This window comes from Mus musculus, chromosome 12, assembly GCF_000001635.26.
Source record: "Mus musculus strain C57BL/6J chromosome 12, GRCm38.p6 C57BL/6J".
Classification (NCBI taxonomy): Eukaryota; Metazoa; Chordata; class Mammalia; order Rodentia; family Muridae; genus Mus; species Mus musculus.
This window is the reverse complement of record NC_000078.6, coordinates 75,478,660-75,500,421: the sequence shown is the minus strand read 5'-3', so window position 1 is coordinate 75,500,421 and position 21,762 is coordinate 75,478,660. Positions and strand designations below refer to the sequence as shown.

Below are 21,762 nucleotides of genomic sequence, written 5' to 3'. Positions count from 1 at the left end.
AGTATCCTTAGTCAGGGAAGCTTTCCTCAAAGGCATAGAATTTTGTCCACAAATGTAGTTTTATACTAAAAATTGTGATGTGACCACACCCATATTCACAGTGTATCAGACCGTCATTGGTGCTGGTGAGACTTGTACTTGGGATAAGCAAGAGTGTTGGCAGACACTTAGGAAGTCCTGTTTGATTCAAGTTAACATGGTTGGAACAGTAGCTTCTTAAAATTCTTGTCTTGAAAATTAAAAGTATATTGGTAATATTACTTAACATTGATATTATAATATTTAGCTTTCTGATAATTCTTTAAACAGTATTATAATATGCTTTGGGATTTTTATCCTAGTTTTTACTATTTATCCATAATTAGTTAAAAGGGCAGAATACAAAGGAGGTTTTACCATTATTATTGTGCCATTAACAGCTCTTAACCTTGGTGTTACTGTAACTTGAAACTTTATATTTTTGTATATTTTCTGTAAACATTTTTATGTGCATGTATATTATTTTGATGTTAGAAAATTTGTTAGAATTTTAGTTCTTAGATCAATATTAGTATTTATTATGTTTGAAAATAGTTTTATGTGTCCAGATAAATCTGATTTAGATTTAAATCATGTTTATATTCATATTTTTTTCTTCTGATACAATTACTTTTTAAAATGCCATCTATGAAAAATGCTGATGAACTGCTTATAGATTTTCCCATTTTCTCCCTGGTGGTGGTGGTGCACACTTTCAAGTCCAGCATGTGGGAGGCAGAGACAGGGGCATCTCTCTGTGAGTTCGAGGCCAGCCTGTTCTACAGAATGAGTTCCAGGACAGCCAGGGCTACACAGAGAGACCCTGACTTGACAAAGATTTTCCAGGTTTTTCTTTCTAGATACATTATTACTGTATTTATTTGGATTATGATACAAGGTTATGAGAATAATGTGTTAGTTGAGCTTCAACTTTATAATTACTGGGTTCTCACTTGGATTGTTAATGTTTGACTAAGTAAATCTTTTAGTGGCTTTTCAAAATATGCTAGATTATTAGCAGAATAATCACGTAAGTGAATAAATTAAGTGAAAAAACTCCAGGATATTGAACTGGTCACTTGTGGGGTCTTACTGTGAGCAATGCCAGAACTAGTAATGTCTCTTAATTATGTGAATACTCACTAGATGACACCATTTGCATGGGTTTTCTGTTTGAAATTTAATTTTTTTAGATGTAATCCTAGGAATTCTCTCTGTGCTTCTTGTGGTATTACCTTTTGCTTTGACAATTGATATGCGTGAGTTTTACATAGTTGTTTGAAATGATGGCCGTGCAGATTCAAGTGGGAAGAATGTTCTGAGTTCATCCGCTTTTACTCAGTAATTCTGGGACTCAGCTATATAGAAAACACATTATAGAGCACAGAGAAATGATTTAGGTTAGTTTATTATAATGTGATACAGTGATGTCTCCAGATTATGTCACATGCTTAGTTTAGTAGAACCAACCATAAATATTAATGGGGCTAATAATGTAACTAAAAGAAATCCAGTATTTATTTATTTTTTTAAAGATTGTTACTATGCATTGTCCTTCCTTTCTGTTCTACATTCAGGTTGGTGAATGCTTAGGGAGTAGTTACTTCCTGCCAGCCACAATACTTTTTATCATGTGCAAGACACAACAGTAACAAAATAACAACCAAAATCATGTAAAAATAGAGGTTTCTATGGTGATAAAAGGGCGGGGACAGTGAGAATGGAGGGCAATAAATCAAATAACTTTAAACAGTAACAGTTGTAGTTTGCTATTTAAATCTCAGAGTAATATATTATTTAATCAAAAAATGATTTTAAAATGCTAAGGAATGGCCTCATTTGCTAATTAGGCCACGAGTAGGAGTTTTGTAGTCTTGTCTCTCACATGACTTAGACATTGGCTTTGCTCATAGTGATCAGCAGTAGCCTAAGTTTCGGAAGAATTAATGGAGAGGCAGGTCCTCACAGCAGTCCTTAGATCCAAGCCTTTACCTGCAGGGGCTCTCTTCTTTTGCACAGGCTCTTATTAGCTAGCATCAGTGTAATTTTACATTTGTCAAATTTAGCAACTGCAGATATAAGGCATCTGGTTAAATTTGAATTTCAGATAATTTTTTAAAAACAAGATTGTCCTAAATATTACACAGAGTCAACTTTAAAAATGTCGTATGAGATTTAGATTTAGCTAATTGTCTGCTTATATTTGTCAAGCTTAGTTATTTCAGTTTATTAGGTGCCAAGCATTCAGAAACCAGTAAGGAGTCCTTAAGGGTCTCAGTGTGAACAGAAGAACAAACAAGGGACTTAAGGGAGGCAGCATTAGCTGAGAGGTTTGGAGATGCTTGATGCCAAGGATCTGAGTCAGGAGTGGGGAGTTTGTTCAGGCAGGGATGCTATTGCCTGTGAGTGCCTTGGAGTGTCACTGGTAGGCCAAAAAGGCCAAGAAGGAGCTAAATGATGGACAGGTGAAATGGGGAAATGAGACAGTAATGAAAATGAGAGAATGTAATAGAGGCAGGACAAGTTAGAGGAAAGGGAAGGAATGAGTCAGGCACAGCCTTGGTCTCCAGGGGTGGAGGAGGATATCAGGGTGTCAGGGGGTGGAACCCTAAGAACTAGACTCTTGTTACCTCGAGGACCTCCATGCTCAACCCACTTGGTCTCCATACTGCAATGGAAGAGTCTGGAAAAGAGTTGCTAACTGCACTTTAATTCCTAACCCTGCTCTCTCTCCCTTTGAGAGAGTTGAACAGGTTTTTATACTGCTTCCTTCCACCCTTTCTCTAACTTAGCCTTGCTCTCCTTTACTGCTACTCTTTGGGGGTTGGCGGTCAGGCCAGTGCTTTCAAGCCTTTAGTTTGATTACAGTATCCAGTGTTTATTATATCTTTGGGACAAAAGTGAGTTAGACTTCCTCAAAGATATCTTTGTCTTATACTTTTCATTCATTCTAATGCCAGCCTAAATTAAAATAAAATAGCTGAGAAAGCCTAGTATGGGATTTGTGTGCTCTCTCTCTCTCTCTCTCTCTCTCTCTTTATACACACACACACACACACACACACACACTCTCTCTCTCTCTCTTTATACACACACACACACACACACACACACACACACACATATGTCTTGCCTGTATACATGTGTGTGTACTGCATACATACCTGATGCTCATAGAGGCCAGAATAAGAGAGTGTCAGAACCCATAGGTTTAGAGTTATGGATGGCTATGAGCCACCGCGTGCGTGCTGGGAATCACACCCAGGCTCTCTGCAAGAGCAAGTACTCTGACCCCCTAACTGTCTTTATAGCTCCCTCATATACATTGGAAGTTTCTGTTGTTCTTTTTGGTAATTCATTCCTGAATTAACAAAAGAGAGGGCTTACTAACGCCTCTGGTGGCTCATATATCTTAATATAGAGGACATTTGTGTGAACGTTTGGAAATACGTAGTCTATTTTCATCTAGCCACATCAGCTCTCTGTAGAACTGCTGTGCTATTGGGCATGATCCTGGCAGTTGCTGGTGGTTGTGATCTGCTTGTGTATACATGCTAAGACTCTAAGCTGGGCTGTTAGTCACTGTAATCATGAGTGCTTTAATGGAAGCAAGTTTATGTCTTTCACTATTTTGGGGCTGGAATTATCAGTTGCCCTTGTCCCACATTGGGCCCCACATACAAACTGTTGCAGATAAGTCAAGTAATTTAAAGGAGATCTCTCATCCCCATCTAGGAATGACTCGACTTCATGTTCAAATAGTTGTCAAACTCAACTATACACTTAGACCGACCCACTTAACTATCAGTCAACTATTACCAGTTAACTCACCCACTCACTCACTCAGTCTTGAGTTGTCACTTCTGAGCAGAGACTTTGCTTTTTGACTCTTTTGATGACAGTATTCTTTTTACACATTTTTATTCTTGGAGCCCCAGTGGTACAGTCAGTTAGCATGAGGTACTCAACTAAATCCTTATTAGGAACTTTTGTCCCTAATTTTTAGTGTTTCCCTATAGCCACAGTATTTAAAGTTTCACACTATTTCTGTGATGTTTGTTCCTAGGTGACTGGTTTATACTTTGGAGAATATTGAAGATGACAGCTTTATGTAGTCCTTTCAGCCTTGTCTTAGATTGGTTTCTTAGCATCCATGGCATACATAGTGAACTCCAGGCTGGGCCAAAGCTGGGCCCATTCATTGCTGCTCTTCCCTTTGCTGGAGAGCTACTCACTCAGACTGTCACACTCCCCTGGAGAATATGTAGAAGTAAGCTAATAAACAAATGACTGTACGCCATGATGTTCTTTTGATGTAGCAGAAATGACCAAACAGGAGACTTTGAACACTGTACAGTCATTAAACACGAATGTGTGTAAGTCACCTGGAAACTTACATTGAAATTAGGTTAAAGCAAAACCACATCCCATAACTTTATAAATACATCTAAACTTTTTTTTTTCTTATGGAGTTCCTTGCAGGTCTTAGAAATACATGTGTATTACAAGTGTTTTAGCTCTGGGACTGGGCAGAGACAGATGAGAGAACAGATGGTTGCTAAAGCAAGTGCCCTGCAAGAGAGTTGGCATGTCCCAGGCCAGGTACGAGTTTCAGTGTCTGCTCGGTGTTGTCTAGATAGCTAGCTGTTTTCTCCCTTTTCCTGACTCAAATGTGAAGAAAAAGGGAAAAAGATAGTCAGTGTGGCTAATAACTGAGAAGAGTATTGACTGACCTTTGTTCTAAAGTTCCCCCAAAGCATTTTACGTATAAATGACTTAGGTCAGATGAAAATGTGATTTTGAAAAAAAAAAAAATCACTGGCAGTAATTGAGATTGAATAAGGGACCTTGTGAACTGGGATATGCATGGCTGGTTGACCGAGGAGCGTTCTAGATGTACAGGTATCTAGTCACTAGTTTCTAGGTGACTACTCCTATTTCTACCCCTGCTTTAAATTTACACCTCTTGGTGTACTTCATTTCTAAGTGTGGCTGTGCACAGCAGCTCTTCCAAAGTGATCCAGTCAAACTGTCGCACTGAGTATCCATACACATAACCCCAAACTGTCCATTCACAAGGCCAGCTTCATATGTCTTGTTGCCTTTAGTACATCTTTAGCTGAACCTCTGAGTCTTTCTACCAAAACAATTAAACAAAGCAAACCAAAACATGTCTTGCTTCCCAATCTTCATCTTGGGAAACCTTCCTTTATTTGTTTCTTTGTAAAAGATTTATGTATTTAATATTATGGGTAGGTGTGTGTGTGTCTGCATGTACTTATGTGTATATGCCTGGTGCCTGTGAAGTTCAGAAGAGGATGTCAGGTCCTCTGGAACTGGAGTTACGGAAAGTTGTGAACCACCACGTGGGTACTGGGAATTGAACCTGGGTCCTTTGGAAGAGCAGTCAGTTTGCTTAACCACTGAGCTATCATTTCAGTGCTTGTCCTTTATCCTTTCTGTCTCTCCACACATCCTGTTTTCTCTGTCATCCCCTTGTCTGAGCCACCTCTGTCCTTATCATACTACCTAATCATACTACTACTCTATCATACTACTCTCTGAAGCTACTGGACTGACTTAAAAGGAAAAATCAAGTCATGTGGCTTCCCTGTGTGCTGTCCATTTCCACTTCCTGTTGTACTTCAAGTAACATCATTCAGTCCCCTTTCATAGCTTATGCATCTGTGTTGAGTGTTCGTAACTGCGAAGTGGGGCATTGCTGCTTTAACTAGAATAGAATTTTCACAAAGGGTGGACTTTTCTTTGTTCACTGTTATTTTTTCAGTGTCTATAACAGCGTATACTCATATAAGTACTAATAAGAGCTTGGACAGATAAACACACCAACCCAGTGGGACTTCTAAAGCCTTTTTCCTTTCTTTTTCCAACCAGCACAGCAGCCAGGCATAGTACTTTAACCTCAGTGCTCTGGAGGCAGAGGCAGGCAGGTGGATCTCTGAGCTTGCAGCCAGTCCTGGTTACATAGTGAAACAAAACAACAAAACTCAAAGCAGCACAGCATAGCTCTGTAGTTTCTACCCTGTGTAGAAAGTCCTGCGTGGCTTCTGATGTTCTCCCCTTCTATCCATTTCCCTGCTGTTCTATCTGAGTCAGAGGATATGTTCGTTACAAGGTTAGGTGAGTATGGAGAAGAGCTAGCAAGGAAATGAAAAAGGAACCCTAGAATAGCATTAACAGTATTTAAGAAATACGTGCTTTGTGATGAATCTTGTAATATGCACAGTCGGAGATACGTTGAGTCTTCTTCGGCCATCTTCAACAGTTTCCAGCCTTACAGCGTTTTAACAGCATTTAATTTAGATATTGCCTTTGGCAAAGAAATGGTGAGTTTGTAGAATAAGACATACATACATCTAGCTCATCATGGGCCTCCATAGTAATTTGTAAACAATTTGGGGCAAGAATAGGTTTGATTTTAAAGAATGTTAAGAAGGTTCTTAAATTTCTTTTCTGGTTCTTTTTTTTTTTTTTTTTTAATCTGTGTGAATATCAGAAATTTCACTATGAGTTTAACAATAAATGTGTAAATTGTGAATGAGCCAGGAAAAGGAAGTGCTTGCAGGCCATTAGTAGTTCTTTGTGTATTAGTGTAAATGGATTTGTTAGAGGCACACTTGAGGGGGCTCTGATGGGACACGTCCAGTCACGGGGCTTGAGTGAGACTTCAGCTAGGACAAGAAGTCCTGCTGTGGAGACTGCCAGGTGGACGCCTTGAGCTTTCCAGCTTTGTCTTGAGGTGGTCCTGCCTGGAGCCTGTGGAGAGAGGTCCCTATTCAGTTCCGTGGCATTCCCTAACGCACTGTGTCCCCAGAGCACCTACCTGCCAGAGGTACGTGGAGCTGATTGCTGCTTGTTTATTTTTAGGTATCTTGCAATATATTCAGAACTCTCCCTCCTAGTGACAGCAATGAATTCGACCCAGAAGAAGATGAACCTACCCTCGAGGCATCATGGCCCCACTTACAGGTACTTCAACTTTTCATTTGTGTTAGAAAAGAAAACTCCATTAACTCTTCCTCTGGTTAAAGTGGGGATCCCTGGGATGAAGGGACCAGATTAGAATACACAGTGGCAAGGACTGCTTTTGTGTTTCTTGTGCTTGATAATTAGCAAGATGACCCACTGGGTCTCAGTGTTGCAGGTCCATCCAGTAGGTCTTACTCCTGTCTCTCCCTTATCTGAACCATTTAACCATCCTGCCCATGGAATTTCAAACAGGAACAGAACTCTTCATGTTTGCATTATCTGGTTGTGATTAGGTCACAGAGTACATACCTTGGTTTGTTTATATTTTAGCAGTAGGTGCTCGGGGACATTTTATGCCTGTCTTTGCAATATCAGTTAGTGTATTTCCTTAGTTTATGCAAAGGGCAAAGCCAAATGGCAGTGAGAAAGAGAAGAGCAGAGAAAGCTATCAGGGCACCAGTGCCAGGCTGCCTACTTAGTTTACTTACACATCAGCTCCTTATTTTTTTGTGTGTCCTTTCTTGAGGCCAGCATTCCTTAAAAGAAGAAAACAGAGATGCTTGAATGTGTCGGCCCCCTAAAGCCATCTTTCTATTGAGTTGGAATGTCTTGAGAAGACAGTGAAAAATAACAGGAAGGAGAGGAAGGGTGGAAGAGAGGGGGTGTAGCCCTGTCCATCAGCATGCCACTGTAGGTGTGGTGCTCACTCGCTGAGCATGGGGAAAGGCCCAGAGGGATCTAATGTAGGTTTTCCCCACATTAAGAGTTCCTTTTTATGTAGATTTGCAACTTGGCTAGTCCCTTTTAGCACCTATAGATTACTGTGGGTACATTGTGTACAGTTCTGGTTACAGGGCTCTTTCCAGGGCTATTTTTCACAACCTGTCCTTAGGCTTGTGATACTGTGTGTCCTCTTAGAGGTAAGTTTGGGCGAATTACATTAGTTTTAATATTTGATTTCTTAGGTTAGATGGTTCTTTAATCATCTGGTGAATTACATGTACTGTAAGATTTATAAGCCTGGGCTGGTGAGATGGCTCAGTGGGTAAGAGCACCTGACTGCTCTTCTGAAGGTCCGAAGTTCAAATCTCAGCAACCACATGGTGGCTCACAACCATCCGTAATGAGATCTTACTCCCTCTTCTGCAGTGTCTGAAGACAGCTACAGTGTACTTACATATAATAAAAATAAATAAATCTTAAAAACAAAACAAAACAACAGCAACAACAAAAAGATTTATAGGCCTATTGTGCTTTTCATATATATTTTTAAGATAATACAAAATTAAAAAAAAAACCCTTTCGATGGTGGAAATCTTGTCATATTTTATTCTTAAAAATATTTTTAATGACTTATTGTATGAGCATAACAAACTTTTGTCATTTCCCCTCCCTACCCTGTCACTCCTTCTCTGTCACTGAAACTTCTTTTCAGCAAGGCTACATCCTACTCTGATTTGTTTTTCCAGTTTCTTTTCAGTTTTGGAGAAAGACTCTTACTATGTAGCTCAGAGATCTGCTGGGCTCTGCCTCCTGCTTGCTGGGATTAAGGCGTGTGCCACCATGCCTGGTTTGATTTTTTTTTTTTTTTTTTTTTTTAATTAAACCTGCTGAGTTGAATTAGGGTTGCTTGCATGAGCATGGGTCAGGGGTTATTTCCTAGGCAAGGGCAGCTTATTAGTGGCTGCACATGGAAGGAAATGTGTCTTGTCTTATTTGTAATGCTTGATACTAGCCAATTGGGGTTGAAAGTTAGTCTGAGAGAAAATACAGTTTTTTAAAAAAAATGCTCATCTTTCTGAGAATGCCCTGCATCTTGTGGTGTACATCCCAGTGAAGATTCAGGCCATTCTCATCTGCAAAGCATTTCCTACACTTGCTTTAGTTCCGTTCAAATTCAGCAAAGACTTAAAATTCAATTTATCTTCCTGAACTTAAAAAATTAAGACGTCATTATAAAGAATCTGCAATAAAAAATGTATACTTAATGATAGAAGGTAGAAGGCTAAATTAATTCCTAAGCTATTGCAGTAATATGAGGACTGCATCCTAGCTCCCCTGACCTTGCTGTGGGAATATTAACGGCTGGCTCATAGGAAGCCACAGCTGTAGTGAGGGCTGGCGTATGAGACTTTTGCCCTTTTAGATATAAAGTCAGAAATGTTTATAAAATGGGCAGGCTTTATGAGAACTGACCTCTTGTTCAAGCCTATAGTCCTTCTGGTCCTTTGTTAGCTCTGGGGGAAATAGGCCTGACTAAGGTTGGGTCATGTGAAGGAAACTTACTTTCTTTGTGGCAGATGATAGCCTTGTTGTAACATCAGTGGCAGGAGAGGCCTTTGGGCCTGAGGGTGTTCGGTGCCCCAGTGTAGGAGAATGCCAGAGGGAAGACGGGAGTGGGTGGGTGGGTGGGGGAACACTCTCGTAGAGGCAGGTGGAAGAGGGATGGGATAAGGGGTTTCCGAAGGGAGGGACCTGGAAAGGGGAAAACATTTGAAATGTAAATAAAGAAAATATCCAATAAAAAAAAAACAATCACAGAAACAGCAGACGTGGTGGCCCATGCCATCCCAGCTCTTGGAAGAGAGAGGCTGGGCAATCAGGGGCTCAAGGTAACCCTCAGCTGTACAGTATGCTCAGGCCCTGTTAAGGCTAAGTGAGGTCCTGTCTAAAAAGATAAAACAACAAAGAGAACAATATGAGGTGAAACTCCCACCATCCCACAGCTAGGAGAGCGCTTGCTTGCTGAGCTCCGTTCTCACCTGCTGTGTGGGCATCCAGGCGCAGGCTCCAGACTTTTACCAAGAGTCCTCGGTTTCCTTTGGGCAGCCTTACTTCACTCATCAGTCACTTTTTCATTTCTCAAGAATGTGGCTTAAACTGACAAGATGATCTGTGTTTAAGAAGTCTCTTCAGGCTGACAAGATGGCTCAATGTGAAAGTGCTTGCTGCGCCTGTCTTGAAATCCAGGTTGCTCCTTGGAATTCATGTGGAAGCAGAGAAATGACTCTTCTGTTTTCATGTACAACCCGTACAATATATGTATCATAGTCACAAAAGATAGAAATCATAACTTTTATCTCTATGATAGATTATTGATGTCATTATAGCATATCACTAAATTTAGTATTTTTAGTTATTGTACTTCTAGGGATGAACCTAAGGTCTTGACACATGCTGGGAGCTGGTGTGCTTGGCCTACATCTCCTGCCCCCCCCCCTTTTTTTTTGAGATAGGATCTCCCCATGATTTTTGAGCTAGCCTTAAAGCTCACAGTGTAGCCCAGGCAGTCTTCTGACTGGGTCTCTTAGTCAGGGTTTCTATTCCTGCACAAACATCAGGACCAAGAAACAAGTTGGAGAGGAAAGGGTTTATTCAGCTTACACTTCCATACTGCTGTTCATCACCAAAGGAAGTCAGGACTGGAACTCAAGCAGATCAGGAAGCAGGAGCTGATGCAGAGGCCATGGAGGGATGTGACTTACTGGCTTGCTTCCCCTGGCTTGATCAGCTTGCTCTCTCATAGAACCAAGACTACCAGCCCAGAGATGGTCCCACCCACAAGGGGCCCTCCCCCTTGATCACTAATTGAGAAAATGCCTTACAGTTCGATCTCATGGAGGCATTTCCTCAACTGAAGCTCCTTTCTCTGTAATAACTCCAGCTGTGTCAAGTTGACACAAAACTAGCCAGTACAGTGTCCATCCTGTCTCTGCTTCCCGAGTGCTAGAGCTGTGTACCACTCCACTTGTCTAACTGGTAGCTTTGTAATGGTTATACCAGCTGAGGCCTTTTCTGACCAAAACATAGTGTGAAGTTACATCCTTTCACTTTGTCAGTTCTGTGATTGACAACGTGCTGCTGCTTCTGGACCACATTTTAGAGAAAGCAAAGTGTGACTGTTGGAGAACAGTAGAGAAGAAGAGAATCACAAGATTGGTTAGTGTATAGTTGGCCAGTTTTACTGTCCAGCTAGCTGACTGTTCTGCAAAATTTGTGGCCCATACAGAAATACTAAGCTGACTGTCTGTTCTCTCTTTGTGGATCTTTGGAAATACCTAGAACTAGACAACAGAATATTAAGTCCACAAGGTGTTTGATCAAGTAATGTCAGAGGTCTGTTTATACATGTTATTTAATTTTTTTTTAATGCTTCTGTTGGTATATTTGAAGCTAGTATGATACAGTTGCTATGGTTATCATTTACGGGTTTTCTGAGATTAGATCTGACTTTCCAGTAGAATACTATTTTGCAAGACTTCTGTTTACAATTAAGGATTGCTTTCGGTGCCTTACAGTGAGACTTGAAGCTCGTAAGGTTAGCTTTTTGTTCATAGACCTTCCTTATGAGACCTGCAATAGTAACTTATTTTCCCACCCCAGTTTTCCCTTTAAAAACTCAAGGGAGATTTTTTTTTTAATTCCAAGGCCAGTTTGTTTCTTAAGTGCAGAACAACTTTGTGCTTATTTCTAAATGTGTCTAAAGAGTTTCCACCAAGTTACTTTCTATTACAACTGCTTTCAAGGGACCAGAATAGAGAAATCAGATTGTTAGTTCAGGTAGAAAGCCTGCTGGCTGAGTCAGGCCTGGAAGATGGAGCTTTTTGACCTTGTGTGGAATTCAGGACAAGGGGCTGTTTAAATAAGTCTGGAATTCTTACAAGAGTTGGAAAACAAGTGTGTTGAAAGAGAACAGTTGTGTGAGGAGTGAAGATTTAAGAAGAGAACCCTCACACATCACTGGCAAAGACTTTTCCCCTTGAATTTAGAAAGTTTTCAAGAGGAAAAAAATACCACCTAGTTTTGTTAGTTGACTTCCCCACCATCCCCCATTTAGACACGAGGTATCTCTGAGTCCCCCCTTCATGAAAATATGAAGTGCTACTGGGGGAAGGGGCAGTGAGAGGGTTCAGCAGGCACAGCTACCACCCAAGCTTCACCCTGGAACAATGTGGCAGTCAGAGAGAATGAATTCCACAAGTTGCCCTCCACTCATATGTACATACTGAAAAATGCTCGCAGGAATACCAAATGCAGCCTGGCAGTGATGACACACGCCTTTAATCCCAGTACATGGGAGGCAGAGGCAGGCGGATTTCTGAGTCTTGGGGTGGGGGCAGTGTGTGTGGGGGAGGAAGGAATACCAAATGTAAGTGTTAGAGTCTAAAGCTATCAGGCTTATATGGGAATATTTGTTAGTTGTATTTCTGGGCCCTTAAAGGTCCTTCAGTTAATTTTCAATGGCCTACAAGCCTAGCACATTTTTAAATAAGTTTTTAATTATATTTATTTGTGTGTAAGTGTGTGTGTGTGTGTGTGAGAGAGAGAGAGAGAGAGAGAGAGAGAGAGAGAGAGAGAGAGAGAGAGGAGGGTCAGGAAGACAACTTTTGGGAGTTGCTTCTCTCTCTCTGAGAATTGAATTCCCTCATTAGGTTTGGCAGCAAGCAGTTATTCGCTAAGCCATTTCACCAGCCCCTATTATGTCTTTTTATCATAGTTGTGTGATATGTGCCCTTGTCCTTATGTTGACTAGTCACTGTAGTGTTTATACTGTTTATTGTAAAAAGTGGTGGATTTTGATGCTGGGTTTGGTGTTTTGAGACAGGGTCTCACTATGTAGCTCTGGTTCTTCTGGAACTCCCTGTGTAGTCCAGGCTGGCCTGGAACTCAGAGATCTGTCTGCCTCTCACTCCCCAGTGCCAGGATTAAAGGTGCATGCTCCCACTCTGTCCAACAGTGGTGTTTAAAAATGCTGTTGACTTAGCACAAATAATGACAGGTGTCAGACTAGTCATGTATTCACTTGCATTCCCCGCCTGTACTTGAAATTTAAAGGTGCCCGTTTCACTTAAAACTGAATTTGAAGAACATCCAAAGTGACTGATTCTATTAAATTTTGACCCCTGAGCATATATTTAAAAATATTGTGCGTGGTGACATGAAAAGTATGCATGAGTCAAAGTACTGCATGGTGCGGTGCCATGGTGATCCTGTGGAAGGATGCTGTGGTGGCTTTGAGACTAGCTGCTTGACAAAACAGCAGACTGGTTAAAAAGACGTAGGTATTTGTTAGATAGTTCTCTAAAACAATGAAGGTAAACTGATAACACTTCTTATCGTTGGTAGGATTTGAATACTAGAAGCATATAGAATCTGAGCTTTGGAAAGTCTGTATCTGTTATATAGTATAGCATATATCATCTTATAGTGTGTGTATATATACCAAGCTCTAGACTGTTCTTGGGAGAAAATAAAAATGTGATTTAAACAAAAATGATATTGTGAAATGGAATGTGTCAATATTTGAGTCAGTGAGCCAATATTTCCCAACTGGAAAATAACTCATGCTAGGAGCACACATGATCAAAGTCCATCCAGACTGTGGTATTGTGAATAGCTCATTGGCATCATTTCAGATTCTGTATTACAAGCCTTTTTTTTTTTTTTTTTTTACTTTTTATGTTCTCTCTCTCTCCCCCCCCCACCCCCACAGATGTGTATATGTGCACATACATATATATGTACATATGTATGAACATAAGTGCATAAAGCCCCTCAGTCAGACAGAGCTCAGCGGTGCACCTTGTCTTGCTAGCCAGCCTGCTCCCAGATGCCTTCTGCCTTCTGAGGTTGGAGCTCCAGGAGCCATTGTACCCACCTATCCTGGCCCGAGCTAGTCCCTGGAGCTAGGCTCCAGTTCTCCTGCTCACGCACTGCACTCTTGTTTCAGAAATAACAGACTGATTTGATGTTTGTATTAAAGAAGAATATCTATATTTCTGTGACAAGACCCTAAATTACTTTTTTCCCAAACCTTGATTTAAAAAAAAAAAAAACTATAACAATAACAATAAATCTCAACAGCTTGAATAGTGAAGTGGTTATAAATCTGACTTTTGATATACCAGGTATTAAAGAGTGTTACCCAAAATGTAAACAATGAAATTCTATATTATCTTATTATCTTAAGTCAGGGTTTTCCCAAGATGATAGCCTAGCCTTGAACTCACAGCCCTCCTACCCACTCTGTTAGTGCTGGAATTTCAGGCATGTACCAGCATAAGTATTTCAGTTCCTTTCTTTATAATAAAGATTTACAAGAACATTTGTTTTATATATATATATATATATGTATGTATATACACACACATATATTAACATGTAATACATTTTATTATAAAATGAAATGATACATATTTTAAAATTTCTCAGCCTTTCCTTATAAATACATATGAAACATGAATTAAACATTTATACACATATATGAAATGAATAATTTTGGGTATGTTTGCTAATTTTATGTGTGTAAGAAAAGCAAACCATCAATGTTGTTTTAGGCAGATGATGGTGACTATGTTGCACTGAGTGCAATATTACATTTAATCGCATTATTACTTCCATTGCAGAATGAAAGGAGCAGAATTCAGAAAATGAACATCCTTAGATTCATACAGTCAGGAAGAAACAGAGCTGGGCTTTGAGCCCAGGGTTCCTCTCTTAAGAGTTTCGCCTCAGTAATGCTGCTTTGTAGTCTGCTGTGGTCTGTAACATAGATTTATTGTGCAGAGAAAGAGAATAAAAATAAACATGGCTCTTGTACTGTTTATCTGAGAAGTTGAGATCAACTCTGCCTGTGAGACTATGCTGCTTCCAGAAGAGAATATTGTGTCACACATAGTGCTTAGAAGACTGTAAGCTGACAACACACTTTCTTTTAAAGATTATTTTTTATTTTATGTCTATGAGTATACTGTTGCTGTCTTCAGACACACCAGGAGAGGGCATCAGACCCTGTTACAGATGGTTGTGAGCCACCATGTGGTTGCTGGGAATTGAACTCAGGACCTTTGGAAGAGTAGCCAGTGTTCTTCAACGCTGAGCCATCTCTCCAGTCCCTGACAGCACACTTTCTTAAAGAGAGAGATATTTTAACTGAGGTTCCCTGTAAATGGTAAGAATATGGATTTTTATTTGCTTTGCCTGGCTATATTTCTTGCTTTTAATCTTAAAAGTTAAAAATTATAACAATAACTATGAGTCACAAGGAAGGCCCACGCGATTCATGGATTGATAGGATAATTAAACATGATGTCCTAAACCCTGGAAACTTTACCGTAATACAGTTTTTGTGACTTTCAATATTCTTAGTGAATTCTAATTTGAAGTTAACTGTAATCTTTTTGTTGCAGCTTGTATATGAATTTTTCATAAGATTTTTGGAAAGCCAAGAATTCCAACCCAGCATTGCCAAAAAATACATAGATCAGAAATTTGTATTACAGGTAAGCATTTTTTTGGTGGTTGTATGCATGTAATTTACTTACTCTTTATTTCATTTTCTTGGATATTGTTAAAAACAACAGAAATCTTGCTGGTGAGATTGTGTTGCCTCCTAAGTAAATATGTTTATGTGAGGTAGTTTCTGTTATTGCCTATTAAAAGTGACAATACCTTTAAAAATTATTTGTGGTGGAATTTAGTTCCATGCTAAACATCAGGAGTCTATTCCTAAATCTTCCTAAGCTTTCATTTTTAAAAGTTTAATTACAGAAGAATTTCATTTATATGTCCAGTGTGTACAAACCTTTAAAAATTAAATTTATTTATTTTGTGTGTATGTGTATTTGTATGGGCATGTGCGTGTCACAACTCTAGTGGAGATGTCAAAGGACAGCTCTTCTGGCGTCATTTCTCTCTTTGCCTTGTGGGTTCTGTGATTGGAACTTAGCTCAGCAGGCTTGGGAACAAGTGCCTTTACTGCTAAGGTGTCTTTCAGGCCCAGTGTGTGAGTCTTTATGTTACTTTCAAACTTACTATTTAGGAAAGGTTTCTTAAAACACTTAAGGATATATCTATAAAAAAAATGAGCAGGTATGCTCGTGGGTGCAGAACACACAGGTAATCAAAGTGTGAGGTAGCTGTCACTGCTAGGAAATGGCTCAGTTTAACACTTTAACATTTTCTTACAGAGATTAATTCTAGCCTATCTATTTGGGGCATCCTAGAGAACCTGTTTTTCCTGGTTTCTCATCTTACATCTTGAAAGTGCCCTACATCTTCCCTTCTGCCTGAGATTTGGGATAGTTTGCTGAAACTGAATTTTAATGAGCACCTCCTTGATCCTGTTGTATTTACTCATGTGTACGCTGGACACGTCAGTATATAGTATTTGTGTATACACTGTGATCATACAGTGTACAGTGGATACTGAAGTGGAGAGTGCTGTATGCATGGTTGCTCCTTTGATTGACATATGGGATGCCTCACGTAGGGAAGAAAATACCTATCTCCCACTGAGATGTTCATATAAGCAGAACTTAAGAAAAACCATAATTATGGCAGATAGCTGATCTCATATGCCTCCACAGGGTAAAAACCACTAATTCTCATAGTGAGCTCATGTCCTGCCCTAATTAGATTAAATTCAGAATTCAGGATATCCTAATTGAGCCACAGCCAACAACTTGTACAAAGTGTAGTAGGATCATAGAATCCAATCCAACAGAGTACCAGGAGCAGGCAGGCTGCTGAGAGCTGAGGCTTTATGGGGACTCCTGGATACTCTGAGATTCCAGCTGGGGACACGGAAGGAGAGTTCGGGTTCTTTAAAATGTGGGGTTCTTTAGTGCTTATACACCTCTTTCTCTGGGTACACAGGCAGGTACACTGAGTTTTGCTGAGCACTACGTTGCTGTGTCCTGTGCAATGGTGTGTCCTATACAGCTGTTCTTGTGCACTCTCTATCGTGGATTGAGTCCTCAATTTTATCATCCTTTTCTCATTTGTCGAAGTTTGGATCCTAAAATAGATAATAGAAGTCCTTTGGTCTTAAAGTATGAACTATAACTGTGAACACCGTGCCTAGAGCTTGATCAGGCCGGTTCAGCTTGGTGTTCCATTTCCTTGTGTGACTCTGATTTCCTAACATTTCTTGAGGTTGGATGACTTTGCTCACTTATGTTGAACTTCTGGTCTTGACTGACTTTAATAGAATGCACTTTGCTTTAAAGCCATAGTGTTTTTTTTTTTTTTTTTTTTTTTTGGTCCTTGTTATATAGCTTACAATCTAATTGTGAAACATGATGTGCATTCTGTGGAGTATCATCTCTCTTCAGTGTGGAGACTTTTATGGATCTTTATTGTTATCACTTTATCCACAGCCTTGCATCTTTATGTCATTTATGACCTTAAATATACTTGACTTTGACCTCATTTAAGTCATTGATTAGAATTGTAATATTTGTCAAGACCGGTAGAGGCTTGTAACAGGTTTTTAGAAGTGTCCTCTTCATAGCAGATTCATGTATCAGTAATGACTGGAAATCAGTTTTGTTTATAACTACAGCAGAGAGACAGGCTACATGCCTGTGCTTGTAGCACTCCCCTCATTCTTGAGCGGTGTAACTTTATCATTTAAAGAAGTGCCACACCCCTGCAGCCTCGCCCTTGGGAGGTCTTCCCAGGCTGAAGTATGGTGGTTTGAATGAGAAATGTTCCCCATAGCCTCTGGTATTCTAATACTTGGTTCCCAGTTGGTGGAGCAGTTTGGGGACCTTTGGTAGGTGTGGCTTTGCTGGGAGAAGTAGGTTACCAGGGACAGGCTTTGAGATTTATAACCTCCCCAATTTCTAGTTCTTTCTTGCTTGTAGTTTTGGATGTGACCTCTCAGCTTCCTGCGTCTGTTTCCCTGCCTGCCACTTGTTTTCACACCCCTCCTTGCTGTCATGGACTCTTATCCCTTTGCAACTAGAACCAGAACAAACTTTTTCATCTACGAGTTGCTTTTGGTCATGGTATTTTATCACAGCAATAGAAAAGTAATACTCAAGGAGAGTCTGTCTCAGGAAAATGGGAGGAAAGGGGAGTTGGGGCCGTGAAATACTGTTCCTCAGCCATGTGACATAAAATAGTAGACTTGTAGGGCCGCTGTTTGATCCTGGCCTGGGTGTTTGTAAACTATGGGCATGGTCAACTATCCTAGGGTTATTTCCTAGACAGAAGGATGAAGTACAAACAGCAAATCTATCAGTGTCTGGTAGGTTTTGGCCACTTTATTTTTCTGGCCTTGGCCACCCTGATCTGATCTACTTGTCTTTTCTCCAGTCTGCAGATGCACACCTTTCATCTCTGTTTATCTCTGAGCTCCTTGGTGGTTTGTTCCCAGCTTGGGCTTCAAGAGCTCCCTCTGATAATTGCTGTTCCCTCATCCCGACCACACCCGTCTTGCTCTGCTGTGCCTTAGCTGTCCCTCAGCACGCAGGAGCTTCCCACTGGTGACTACTGTCCAGTCTTCTCTCCACCCTCCTCTGTTCCTGCACACCTTCCCCACACCCAGACAATGTCTAACCCTTCTGTGCTTTGTGCCTCAGGTCACGAGAAGTCCTCATACTCAGATTTTCTTACCACATAGATTGCAGGCTAGTAGTAGGCAAACTAGACACAACCCAAGTGCTTTGTTTATTTGGAAGTATGGATCACAGAGTTCTTGCCTTCAATGTAAAACACATTGTCGATGCTTCTGACTCAGTGTCTTAAGTCACAAGTAGGCGTCTTCTGTAATGACTTGCTGTACAGGTCACTTGCTGGTTCTATCTGGGAGCCTCATTGCTATTCGATGCTCACCCTCTCAGACCCTTTTCATCTCACCATGTCTGCTTGGTCCTAATATTAATTAAAAGATCTTCATCCTTTGGAGTACTCTTCTAGTGCTGTGAGTTTAACCACAGGCCTTGTATAGGCAAAGCATATGTTTCACTGCTAAACTGTATTCCTAGTTTTTAAACAAAATTTAAGCATATGTGAAATTTAACAGTAAAATTTTACAGAGCATTGAATGAATGTTAGAATGCAATATATTGCTAGATTAAAGTAAATTATCCATCATAAATATATTCATATAATGTGAGTTCATTTGTATGTTTGGTATAGTTCTTTGTTTTGTTTTCCCCCTTTGAGACAGTGTTTTCTCTGTGTAGTTTTGGTTGTCCTAGAACTCACTCTGTAGACCAGAATGGCCTCTAACTCAAAGAGGCCTGCCTCTTACTTCCTGAGTGCTGGGACTAAAATCATACACCATGATGCCCAGCTAGTATATAGTTCTAATTAAAATTCTGATTTTTTAAAAAAAAATTAGAATCTTTATAATTCATGGGATACGTTTTTTGAGGAAGATATTTAATAGGGTACTTTACATAGTTAAATAGTTCTCAGTACTGCAAGAAAAAAAAGAATATTTAGGTACATTAAACTGTGGGGTTGGGACAGGAGAAGGGATATAACAGAAGTTTGGGTGGAGGGGACTCTTCTGAGAAAGTAAAAAAAGGCCATCAGAAGATCTGTACCTGTGAGTGACAGACAAGTACACATGGCATCTGTTCCTTAAAGTGGTCATTTCTGAAGAGAAAATCTCATAGTGTTCTGTCAAATGTTGACCCAGCAGTTTCATGTAACACAACCAAATGTGCCTACAGAGATACCAAAGGCTTCAGTGTTGATGATTACAGGATTAGAAAAAACTTAATACATCTTCGTCAGAAGTTGATGGAGAAACTATAGACATTCATGTGGTAAAACATAGTTAGTAAAAAGAATGAGAACGGTGGTACCTATGATCTGTTTCGAAGTGGTACGTGCACATTATAGAATCCTTTAGCTTTTGAGTCTGGATCGGTTATTTTAGGGGAAAGGCATGTCTGTGGTTTTCTTAGCCCATTCTCAAGACCTTCTCTCCTGTACGTGAGAGATGTGCCTCAAGCTCCCGGTGGATCTTGAAGCCACAGGCAGCCCTGACCCTGGCACCCCTGCTGTATGCAAGTGCTGCGATACAGTGGTGGGCGTGAGATGGCCACTGAGGACCCAACATGGACACAGTTGACTCATGCTTGAGGTAGGGTGCTGAGGGGTACTGAGGCTTTCTCGTGCTACTCGGAACGACTATTTAAAACGTTGGAATTATTTCTGGAATTTTCCCTTTACTGGTTTTGGTTTGTGGTGCAAAACAGAGAAGATATGTGGTTGAGGCAGAAACCTGAGCTTTACCTGAGATAGGCAATTCCTAATGAGCAGAAACTCCCTTCTCACAAATCTGGAAATCAGACAGTCCAAAATCCGTGTGCTGACATCTGGCAAGCGTCCTGTGGCTGTGTTCTCACATCGCAAGGGTACAAGGTACAGGGTGCAAATGGGGCGCTCTTGAAGTCACTTTCTTATCGTGGTGGGACTCCTTTCGTGGGTACTGTTGTGATCTGAACACCTCGCAAATGGTTCCACCTTTGTGGGATTGGAAAACAAGTTTCCAAAACATGAGTTTGGGGGCACGTTTAGACTATAGCATTATGCATCAACAGTTCTGGAAGGGACTATATCAGGTTGTTGGTAATTGTGGAGAGGATATGATTTTCTTTTTCCTGTTTTGTGATCTGTCTACCTCATTTTGCATCTAAAAGAACCATATATGCCATACAAACACAACAAAGGTTTCTGCTGCGAGTACATTCTTATTTCCTTTGCATCTTCATAAACCACAGGTTATTTGCACATTAGCCTTCCTGAAACTCTATTTCTATAGTCCTTTTATGACCGGTATTCATTGTATTTCCGTCCTTTCAGCATCTGGGTATGCCCCTTTAAAACCTGGAGCTTGCTTCCTGTGATGTCTCGAGTGCCTGTTCAGTACTTGACTTCTTCCCTGCCGTGAAGCAGAGTGGGGAGGTGTTTAAGTGTAGAGGCTGGTTTGGCTTCAGGCTGACTTGTTATTTGTTTTAGGATAGAGTCTCACTATGTCACCTGCTGGCCTGAGACTTGGTGGATATACCAGGGTGCCCTCAGTCCTGCGACCATCCTCCTGCCTTTGCCTCTTGAGTGCTGAGCATACATGCACGTGTCACCAAGTCCAACTCTACTAGTTTTCACTGTGTAACCTTGGGCACGTTGCACTACTGTGCTGTCTGTCACTTTATTCATCTGGAAAGTAGCTGTCAGATATCCACAGTCCCTCAGCAAGTCCCTCGTAATGTCAGGATGTAATGACTGAAGCTCCTGACAAGGCCGGGAATGCTGCTTATCTGCTGTCTCCTACCACTGTTTTCACTAAAGATCAACTTTCGTTTTGATAGCATTTTACATTGTATTTTCTTTTCTTTTCTTTTGGTTTTTCGAGACAGGGTCTCTCTGTGTAGCCCAGGCTGTCCTGGAACTCACTCTGTAGACCAGACTGGCCTCGAACTCAGAAATCCTCCTGCCTCTGCCTCCCTAGTGCTGTATTTTCTTTTATGGCTCCAGGTTGCGAAGTTATCCATTATTAGCCTGTAATATTTGCCAAGCATCTTAATATTATTTGACATCTGACCTTTACTCTAAATTTCTTGGGTACCTCATGGCTTAGATGGCTCATCTTTTTCTTCTTTTAGATGCCATGTGTAGTTTCCTGTATCTCTAAATTCTTTATCAGTTCCACTTTGCCAACTGATTTCTCTGACCAGTGTTGTGTTTGAATGTGTATTTGGAGCAGAAATGGATGCTTAGATGTTTACAGAGGACGGGCCGCACAGAGGCAGAGTGGATGTAATGGCAGAGTGTGCTAACTCTTCTGTCCACTCCCACAAGCCTGCATCATCTAGGCTAGCCAGTGAGTGAGCAGACCACGTGTCTGACCTCCTTGGGCTTTTAAAGAAAAACTAGAGTCTGGATTATGAATGAATTTCCAGACAGAACAGCCTGTCTGTTGGGTTTTGCTCCAGAGTTTTTGAGTGTTTC

General features: G+C 40.5%; 1 protein-coding gene across 4 annotated transcripts in view; it reads left to right on the top strand.

Annotated features, from left to right (window-relative positions):
- The window catches only part of Ppp2r5e (protein phosphatase 2, regulatory subunit B', epsilon), a 146,775-nt gene that overhangs the window by 95,816 nt on the left and 29,197 nt on the right, over nucleotides 1–21,762 (top strand). For all 4 annotated transcript variants that reach the window (XM_006515926.3, NM_012024.3, XM_006515925.3 and 1 more), the window contains 2 exons: nucleotides 6,907–7,008; nucleotides 15,198–15,290. In XM_006515926.3, the coding sequence (XP_006515989.1) occupies nucleotides 6,907–7,008; nucleotides 15,198–15,290 (195 nt within the window). The remainder of the gene's footprint in view (nucleotides 1–6,906; nucleotides 7,009–15,197; nucleotides 15,291–21,762) is intronic.